Source organism: Carcharhinus amblyrhynchos, chromosome 29 (genome assembly GCF_965287045.1).
Source record: "Carcharhinus amblyrhynchos chromosome 29, sCarAmb.v2.hapA, whole genome shotgun sequence".
NCBI lineage: Eukaryota > Metazoa > Chordata > Chondrichthyes > Carcharhiniformes > Carcharhinidae > Carcharhinus > Carcharhinus amblyrhynchos.
This window is the reverse complement of record NC_137352.1, coordinates 6,802,628-6,813,137: the sequence shown is the minus strand read 5'-3', so window position 1 is coordinate 6,813,137 and position 10,510 is coordinate 6,802,628. Positions and strand designations below refer to the sequence as shown.

Here is a 10,510-nt window from a genome sequence, read left to right as displayed (position 1 = left end):
GGATCATTTTTCAGGCAAAAATTGGGCAGATGGTAAACGAAACTCAGTCTTTTCCCTCTCACCTACGTAATTCTTCACGGCTCAATGTGGAAAGAAAAAGGGGGCATTTCGGAAAAGTGGAAACAGAAAAACTTGCTGCTTTGCTGAGACTGTATCGAATGAAGTTTAGGAGCCAGTAAGTTAAAATATGACAGCAGGGATTGAAAGAAAATGATTTAATAACTCATTTAAATGATATTATAGATCTGCCCGAAGTATCATTCTGTTCCTTGTGTTATTGATAATGAAAATTCTCACAGACATTTTGGAACAAATTTAATTAATTTTTTTTTATATAAGAAGTGTTGGTTTTTAAGTGTATGAATCTCAATCTTGGCAGCAATTCATCCAGAAACTGATCTTATTTCTGGTCACTTTAATAAGATTTGGTTACAGCCGATCTACTTAACAAATTTTCTGTAAGTCATTCGACCTGATTACTGGTAGACCCAACTGCAACCAGCCTTGAGGGAAGGGATTCCTATGGGAAAATATCAAGTGTAGAATACAGACGGATAAACATACATCATTGCATTTTCCCTCTCTGCATGAAACCTGATGCTAAATGGCCCTGTTTTATTACATTATTGACAGAAGCCAACTGTAAAGATAGGTAGGCCAACCCATTAGCACCATTACTAAGCTACTGGGCAATTGGATTAAGCCCCTCTCTTGTTTCTTGCTTCCCCCCCCATCCCTCCAACAAACTATTCCCCAACTCCTCAATACAACCTGCTCCTGTAGGATTGAGAAGAAATATAAATCATTTCTTCCAAAATGTTGACAACAGGATAAATTTGGTTGAAAGCAAAACACCCCTTATTCATGAAATATGAAGCAACAGTTAAGGTGTTCACAATGTAACAATGACAACTTTAACCCTGGGCATTAGTTTCCACTTCTTCCCTCAGCATCAGCAATTGTCAGTGTGGAGTTTGTACGTTCTCCCCAGGCAGAGTTTTACTGGCATACCTGCCCGAGGTTCGTACGATGTCTCCCCCCATCCGAGGCCAATGGAGAATGCCGTTCTCCAAGCCTCGCCCAGCCCCGGAATTGAAATGGGCATGCAGGTAAAATTCTGACCCAACGTGTCTGCGTGTGTTTCCTCCGGGTGCTCTGCTTTCCTCCCACACTCCAAACATGTGCGGCTTAAGTTGATTGGCCATGCTAAATTGCCCCTTAGTGTCAGGGGGATCTAGGAGGGTAAATACGTGAGGTTATGGGGATAGGAGCTGGGTGGGATTGTTGTTAGTGCAGTCTCAATGGGCCAAATGGCCTCCTCCTTACTGTAGATTCTATGATAATTATAAAACTATAAACTGTATGAACAATTGGCTCCCTGGTTTATTACATAATCAATTGATGAGCATTAAGACCTACAAATCGATTACATTTTCAATATTTAAACCATCAAGAAATAAGGAATTATCCATATAAATTAGCACATTGACCATATCATAATGCATTAAATGTCATTGCTCTATCTTTTGCCCATTTGCTTTTATGTATGTCTGCTCCCAATTTTATTTGAATGTGATTTCTATCTTGGTTCCTGTGCTGTGAGCTTGTTGTTGTTACAGGAATCATCAGCACTCTCCAGCTGTACAATAAAGTCAGACCACAGGAATGACATCAGCCCGTCTGAAACCCAATGCAGATCTGGTCTTCACATCCAATTACGCCATCACTTAATCATCCTCAACTGACAAAACATGAGGGGAAAAAAAATCACCCATGGATCTGAGTTGAACTCAGTTTTAGCGAAGAGAGAGGATCATAAGGTTGTCCCAGTCAGCTTTGGATCCACCTGCAATTCACTGCTCCACAGACGTATCTGGCTATTGCCTAAGAAAGTCTCTGCTTAACATTGCCCAGAGGAGGTAGAAAAGGCAACATGAGTTCCTACTGGTTCTGGGCAGCTATTCCTTTGATCCTGGTGGCTTTGACGCTTTCTGAAGGTACATCAATCTTTATTATTCCTTTGAAATCAAATTTCAATGGCTGCTCCTTTAACTTTTATCCTTTATCATGCTAAATATCCTGGAAAAGTTTCTTTCACAGGCCATGCCCTATTTAAACGTGAATTATTGCTCTGGATGCCTTGATAGCATGTTATGTAGGTTAGTAAAAACCAGTGTTGACTGCTATGTACCTCTATTGCGTGACCTAAAATTTAAATGGGTTATTCATGATTGGCTATTGGCAGGATAAATTGAAAGGTAGCGTGATGATATGAGACTGCAAATGGTACACTGGTGTCCCTCTCTATTGGGGCAATAATGTCTTCTTGATAAATGAGCAAGTTTTGGTAGCTCTCTCCATGACAATCACTGAACATTCGGGCAGAAGGTCCTCAAAGCTACAGTATAGATATTGTGACGTACTTTCACAATAAATGTCCTGAAGGAATCCTTTGTACTTATATTGTCTGATAGTTTTCCTCAGTGACAGTAAAAATGATCATCTGCAGGTCAAGCAGAATTCTTACCGTGCATTTCCTAGAATGTTCTTAAATTTCATTGATGCCAGAATAGAACGGAATAAAAATGAAAACGTCCTAAAGAAATGTCTGCCAAACAATAATGACAAATGGATTTACCAGAAGGTCAGCTGTCTTCTATGATTTAAGAGTGAGGAGACAGTCACCAGAATTTTTCCAATTCCCATAGCCGGCAGGATATGGACCAGGCAAAGGTCCGTTGCTCTCAGGAGAATTTTCCAGTCTTGGGTGAGCGAGGCCAGAAAATCCTGCCCCGTCTTTCAGCTCAGCAAGCCAGAGTTTGGTAGGATGGATTTTGGTAGGATGGATTATTTCATTCCACTGAGCTCTCAGTCTTGAAATGGTTCGCGTAAGAGTCCAAAGATGTGTGAGTTTGGTTGATTGGCTGTGCTAAAAGTGCCCCTTAGTGTCCTGAGATGTGTAGGTTAGAGGGATTAGCAGGTAAATATGTAGGGATATGGGGGTAGGACCTAGGTGGGATTGTGGTCGGTTCAGACTCGATGGGCCCAATGGCCTTTTTCTGTAGGGTTTCTATGATTTCTATGACGTGGGACAGCACGGTGGCACAATGGTTAGCACTGCTGCCTCACAGTAAGAAGTCTCACAACACCAGGTTAAAGTCCAACAGGTTTATTTGGTAGCAAAAGCCACTTGCTTGTGGAGCACTGGCCACCCTTTCATCAGGTGAGTGGGAGTTCTAATCACAAACAGGGCATATAAAGACACAAATTCAATTTACAAAATAATGATTGGAATACGAGCCTTTACAGGTAATCAAGTCTTAAAGGTACAGACAATGTGAGTGGAGAGAGCATTAAGCACAGGTTAAAGAGATGAGTGTTGTCTCCAAACAGGACAGTTAGTGAGATTTTGCAAGTCCAGGCAAGTCATGGGGGTTACAGATAGTGTGACATGAACCCAAGATCTGGTTGAGGTCATCCGTTGAGGCATGGTACATTGGGGAGACCATGCAGACTCTACGACAACAGCAAGGCGTAGGTTAGAGGGATTAGTGGGTGTAATATGTAGGGATATGGGGGTAGGGCCTGGGTGGGATTGTGGTCAGTGCAAACTCGATGGGCCGAAGGGCCTCTTTCTGCGCTATAGTGTTCTATGATTCTATGAAGACTGTTCTTTTCCTGTTGGGGAACACTTCAGCGGCCACAGGAATTCGGTCTCTGATCTGTGGGCAAGCGTTCTCCAAGGCAGCCTTCATGACTTACAACAGCACAGAGTCACTGAGCAGAGACTGATGGTCAAGTTCTGCACACATGAGGATGGCCTCAAATGGGATCTTGGGTTCATGTCACACTATCTGTAACCCCCGAGACTTGCCTGGACTTGCAAAATCTCACTAATTATCCTGGATGGAGACAGTACACATCTCTTTAACCTGTGCTTAACCCTCTCTCCACTTACATTGTCTGTACCTTTAAGACTTGATTACCTGTAAAGACTCGCATTCCAACCATCATTTTGTAAATTGAGTTTGTGTCTTTATATGCCCTGTTTGTGATTAGAACTCCCACTCACCTGACGAAGGGGCAGCCAGCGTTCTGAAAGCTAGTGGCTTTTGCTATCAAATAAACCTGTTGGACTTTAATCTGGCGTTGTGAGACTTCTTACTGTGTTTACCCCAGTCCAACACCAGCATCTTCACATCAGGCCTCACAGCACCAGTGACCCGGGTTCAATTCCAGCTCAGGTCACTGCCTGCGTGGAGTTTGTACATTCTCCTCATGTCTGCATGTTTCCTCCGGGTGCTCTGGTTCCCTCCCACAGTCCAAAGATGTGCGGGTTAGATGGATTGGCCATGCTAAATTGTCAGGGGGATTAGCAAGATAAATATGTGGTGTTACGGGGATAGGGCCTGGGTGGGATTGTGGTTGGTACAGACTCGATGGGCCAAATGGACTCATTCTGCACAGTAAGGATTCTATGATTCTAAGGGTTTTCTTGCAAGGAAGGAGCATTATGTTTCTGGTCATTACAGAGCAGCAATAGTGAAAATCTGGCAGCACTTGACCTGCCCAGTGAGAGACCAGACACATTATTGTCTCACTGAATTTGGAAATGAAACACTAAATAACTGGGGTGAGTCAGTGATAATAAATCTGTAGTAACCTCAGAGGAGCAGAAAAATGTGAATGAAATTGGCATGATTTCTGGTCCATTATATAATAATTGAATATGCATACACTGGGCCTCTTTAAAAAAGAAAGAACACCTATTTGTACAAAGCAAGCTCTCACAAACAGCAGTGTGACTATAGCCAGATTCTCAGTTTTTGGTTGTGACCAGGACACTGGGAAGAACTGCATTGCTTTTCTTGGAAGTAGTGTTATCAATTCTTTTACGTCCACCTAAAAAGACGGCACCTCTCTCAGTGCTGCGTTGGAGGGTCGGCGTAGATTTTGTGCTAATGGCTTGAGTTCTCCAATGTTGGATTCTCCACCAGTGCTGCCAGCGAGAATGGAGAATGTGGCACAAAGCCAGATTTCCATTCGCAGCAGCGAATTTGGAGAACCCCAGCCATGGACAAGGCTGGAGAACTTTCTGTCTCCCATGCACCAGTGTTACCAGCTGAGCCACGGCCGCCACTATCTAATGTGTCCTGGATACACTTCGTACGGAGATTTGAGAGTGATTTCTCAGCAATCGATGAATTCAAGATCGGCTCTCGAGTTTACATTGAAACACTTGAGCTTGTCTGGAATCTTAGCCTTTGGGTTTGTCCAGCAGACATTGTTACTGAAGATGGCAATCATTTTGCATGGACTATCAAAACTCAGTAGCAGCAGTGTGTACTATCTACAAGATGCACTGCATCAATTCACCAAAGATCTTTAGATAGCACCTTCCAAACCCACGACCATTCCCATCTAGCAGGACAAGGACAGCAAATAAATGGGAACACCATCGCGTGCTATTTCCCCTCCAAGTCACTCACCATCCTGACTTGAAAATATATCACCGTTCCTTCACAGTCACAGGGTCAAAATCCTGGAATTCCCTCCCTAATGGCATTGTGGGTCAACCCACAGAACATGGACTGCAGCGATTCGAGGAGGCAGCTCACCACCACCTTCTCAAGGGCAACCAGGGATGGGCAAATAAATGCTGGCCAGCCAGTGATGCCCATGTCCCACAAATGAATAAATCTTTGACAAACTTGTGTAAAACCATTTGGAAAGGTTAAGTGGCCAACTAATGATTGATAAAATGTTGTTCATTATAAATTGAGCTGCTCCACAAAACTTGCATTGAACACAACATGGTTTCTCTGGTCCCTCCCCCCCGTAAGATACAAATAATGCTCCCCAAGAGGGAAATGACAGCCAATCACTTCCTCAAATTGGAAATTTGCTGCAATATTGGACATCAATATAACATTTCAATGTAAAAGTAAATGAAACTCCAAATCCATTTATTTTCCCTACGGAGTTTAATATTTCAGGATCTGTTTCTGTAGCTATCAATTTCGAGACAGTTTCTTTCTTCCAAAAAACATTGATCCATTTGGTACATGAACTACAACTTCACTTCAATAATAATAAATAGATAACAAGGGAGGTAATTGAAACAACTAGGCTTCCAAAGGCTCCCCTGTTGATCGGTGTGAAATGGCTTCATTCATGTCCTGTTATAATGTGATGTTTGAGTTATAAGGGGAGGCTGGATGGAATGGGACTTTTTTCCCTGGAGCGTAAGGGGCTTAGGGGTGATCTTATAGAGGTCTAGAAAATAATGAGGGGCATAGAACAGCTTGATAGTCAACTTCCATCTAACAAGATATGGAGGTTTTGGAGAGGGTACAGAAATGATTTACCAGGATGTTGCCTGGTATGGAGGGCATTAGCTATGAGGAGAGGTTGGAGAAACTTGGTTTGTTCTCACTGGAACGGCAGGGGAGACCTGATAGAAGTCTACAAGATTATGAGGGGCATGGACAGAGTGGATTGTGAGAAGCTTTTTCCCAGGGTGGAAGAGTCAATTACTAGGGGGCACAGGTTTAAGATGCAAGGGGCAAGGTTTAAAGGAGATAAATGAGGTAAGTTTTTTACACAGAGAGTGGTGGGTGCCTGGAACTCGCTGCCGGGGGCAGTAGTGGAAGTGGATACAATACTGAGTTTTAAGGGTGTCTGGACAAATACATGAATAGGTTGGGAATAGTGGGATATGGTCCCCAGAAGGTCCCCAGGAGCAGCATGGTCGGTGAAGGCTTGGAGGGCTGAAGGGCCTGTTCCTGTGCTATGATTTTCTTTGTTCTTTGTTCTTCTTTTCCCAAAAGTAGGGGAGTCTAAAACTATAAAGCATGGATTTAAGATGAGAGGGGAGAGATACAGAAGGATCCAGGGGGTAATTTTTTCACACAGAGGGTGGTGAGTGACTGAAATGAGCTGCCAGAGACAGTAGTAGAGATACAATTCTGTCTTTTAAAAAGCATTTAGATAGTTATGTGGGTAAGATAGGTATAGAGGGATATGGGCCAAACAAGGGCAATTGGGAGTAGCCTAGTGGTTAAAAAAAGGGCAGCATGGACATGTTGGGCCAAAGGGTCTGTTTCCATGCTGTAAACCTGTATGACTCTATGGCTCTATAAATCAGCTGTGACAGAGATAGATGAAGAAAAGGCAGGCAATGTTCACTCTCACTATTATTACCCAGCATTGCTGTACTGTTGGGGGTGACCGCATGGTCTGCACTGGAAAGAATGGTTTCCATGTTCTGCACAAAGTCTTCACCCATTTGGAGTTGGTATCCGGAATGCTTCATGACATGGTACATACATGCCCTCTGGCAGGCTGCCCAGTGACACTTAGCACTATCCATTGGGATGGAGGAAGAGGGGGACAAGGGGGGGCAAATGAGCAAGTGGGTGAGGGGGTGATGTTGGTGTCAATGGGAGTGGATAACGAATGATATTCAATTGGCAGCCCACTTCAAACCTTGTTCAACTTTTTCTCAATTCGAGTGGCATGATGGCACAATGAGTGAGAGGGTGAAATGTGGTCTTCAGAACTTCAAAATGGACAACAGAGGACTTTACACTGCATTCAACCACCCAACTGGACTGATTCTCCAACAGAGCATCCCATCTATGCTCCAATCCCATAACCCCACATATTTACCCCACCAATCCCCCTAACCTTGGGACACTAAGGGGCAATTTAGCATCCACCTAACCTGCACATCATTGGGCTGTGGGGGGGGGGACCCGGAGAAAACCCACGCAGTCACGGGGAGAACATGCAAACTGCATGCAGGCAGTTACCCGAGGCTGGAATTGAACCTGGGTCCCTGGCACTGTGAGGCAGCAGTGCTAAGCATTCTGCCACCGTGTAGCCTTCTTCTGCTGAACCTTGTAGTAATTTATTCTAATATTCTGAGATTTAGCACCAATGCAATGTTTATCATTCCAGCTGCTTTCAGTCATCTTGAGCTAAAAATAATGTTAACAGACTCTCTGTGATCCTGTTTGCAAGAATATTAATGGACTGTCATTAAACTATAAAATATGGAACAGTCACCTTGATAATTTGTTGAGGACATTTATCTAACCTCCACAGTTATTGTTGGGAATTATTGCATTGGCCAGGTTGAAGATATAGAAAACTTGGCTACTTTTTCCATCAATCTGAACCTCAAGTGCTCAATATCAACTAGGTTAAACCATCCTACAATATTGTCCAAACAGATATTTTCGAGACACCTCACACGGCTGCTCCAGTGTAACAATCTCTAAATCAGTGCAGGAAATGAAGATCTGAGGGTGTTTGCTGTAGATAAATACGCAATATCCACTTTCTAAATCCACAACCTACATGAGGACAAGGACAGCAAACACATGAAAGTTTCCCTCCAAGCTTGGAAATGTATCACCGTTCCTTCACTATCACTGGGTCAAAATTCTGGAATTCCATCCCTAGGACGATGGACATGCCTACACCACATGGACTGCACCAGTTCAAAAATACATTTCACTGCCTCTTTCTCAAGGGCAATTAGGGACAGAATCATAGTCATGGAGTCATACAGTGCAGAACAGACTCTTCAGTCCATCACGTCTGCACCAATAACATCTACCATTTTCCAGCACTTGTCCCATATCCTTGAATGTTATGATGCTTCAAGTGCACATCCAAATACTTTTTAAAAGTCATAAGGTTTCCAGCCTCCATTATCCTACCTGGTAGTGCATTCCAGATTCCCATCATCCCCTGAGCGAAAAAATGTTTTCTCAAATCCCTTCTGAATCACCTGCCCCTCACCATTAACTTTGCCCCCTTATGATGGACCCCTCAATGAAGGCGAACAGTTGCTCCCTATTCACCCTGTTCATCACCCCTCATAATCTTATACACCTCAATCATGTCCTCCCTCAGCCTTCTCTGCTCCAAAGAAATGGGATGGACATTGAATGATGGTCTAACGAGTGAAGTCCATATGGCTTGAATGATTTTAGAAAAAAACAATAATATTCAAAAGGGAATTGGAGAAATACTTGAAAGAAAAATGATTTCAGAGGAAGGGGGCAAGAGCAGGACAGAGAGTTAATTAGATAGCTTTACAAACAATTAGAAAAGACAAGATAAACAGAATGCCCCTTGAGTGTTGCACCATGCTATGAATGTAGCCCTGTCCGTCATGCAAACCAGCCTCTCATCCATTGACTCTGTCTATGCTTCCCGCTGCCTTGGAACAGCAGCCAGCACAATTAAGGACCCCATGCACCCCGGACATTCTCTCTTCCACCTTCTTCCGTTGGTAAAAAGATGTAAAAGTCTAAGATCACGAACCAACTGACTCAAGAACAATTTCTTCCCTGCTGCCATCAGACTTTTGAATGGACCTACCACGCATTGAGTTGATCTTTACACCCTAGCTATGACTGTAACGCTACATTCTGCACTCTCTCCTTTCCTTCTCTATGTACTTTCTCAGTGTAGCGCACAAGAAACAATACTTTTCACTGCGTGCTAACACATGAGACAATAAATCAAATCAAATTAAATCAGATTTGAATATATTTAAATCATATGTTTGAATCCACATAATTACTCATGTGTTCACCAATATCATAAATCAGATGGTCAGTCATTATCCTGTTGTTGCTTTTGGGATCTTACTGTGCATAAATTGCCTGCCACATTTCCTGTATTGTAGCATACAGCAACGACCTTAAAAAGTACTTAAAAGACTGAAGGGCTCTGGGTCAGCTCAAGGAAGACATGTACCATTCATTCACAGCAGGAGGCCTTTTGGCCCATCAAATCTGTGCTAGCTCTTTTGAAAACCAATGATGTTCACTTCATTCCCTAGCTGTCTCCCCACAATCCTTCAATTTTCCTTCCCTCGTTCAACTTCTTTCTTACTTCAATGATACCTCTGCAAATACCAAAACCAGCAATTATTTTTCCAGGGCGGAGAAGCGAAAACCAAACAGTGAGCCCGACTCCGGGTTTACTCCAACTCTCCAACTACCTCATGGCCAATTATTCCAAGGGAGTTCGCCCCGTACAGGACTGGAGGAAAACAACAACTGTGGCCATTGATTTTATGGTGTACGCGATCCTAAATGTGGTACGTACTTGCAACATATTTGGGTCCAGTATCATGCTGTCTAAGTTTCAGCAATTTCTAAATTGGCTTTTCATAGAATCCCTGCACTGCAGAAGGAGGCCATTCAGTCCATCAAGTCTGCACTGACCACAATCCCACCTAGACCTTATCCCCGTTATCTCACATACTTACCCTGCTAATCCCCTGACACTGGGGACAATTTAGCATGGCCGATCCACCTAACCCGCACACCTTTGGACAGTGGGAGGAAACCTGAGCACCCACAGGAAACCCACGCAGACACGGAGAGAACATGCAGACTCCACACAGGCAGTGACGCGAGGCCAGAATTCAACCTGGATCCCTGGCACTGTGAGGCAGCAGTGCTAAACACTGTGCCATCATACC

At 43.5% G+C, this 10,510-nt stretch overlaps 1 protein-coding gene across 1 annotated transcript in view; it reads left to right on the top strand.

Annotated features, from left to right (window-relative positions):
- The first annotated feature begins 1,933 nt into the window (after nucleotides 1–1,933).
- The window catches only part of htr3a (5-hydroxytryptamine (serotonin) receptor 3A), a 32,282-nt gene continuing 23,705 nt past the window's right edge, over nucleotides 1,934–10,510 (top strand). Inside the window, exons 1-2 of the mRNA XM_080214689.1 lie at nucleotides 1,934–1,997; nucleotides 9,963–10,123. Of these exons, the coding sequence (XP_080070815.1) occupies nucleotides 1,934–1,997; nucleotides 9,963–10,123 (225 nt within the window). The remainder of the gene's footprint in view (nucleotides 1,998–9,962; nucleotides 10,124–10,510) is intronic.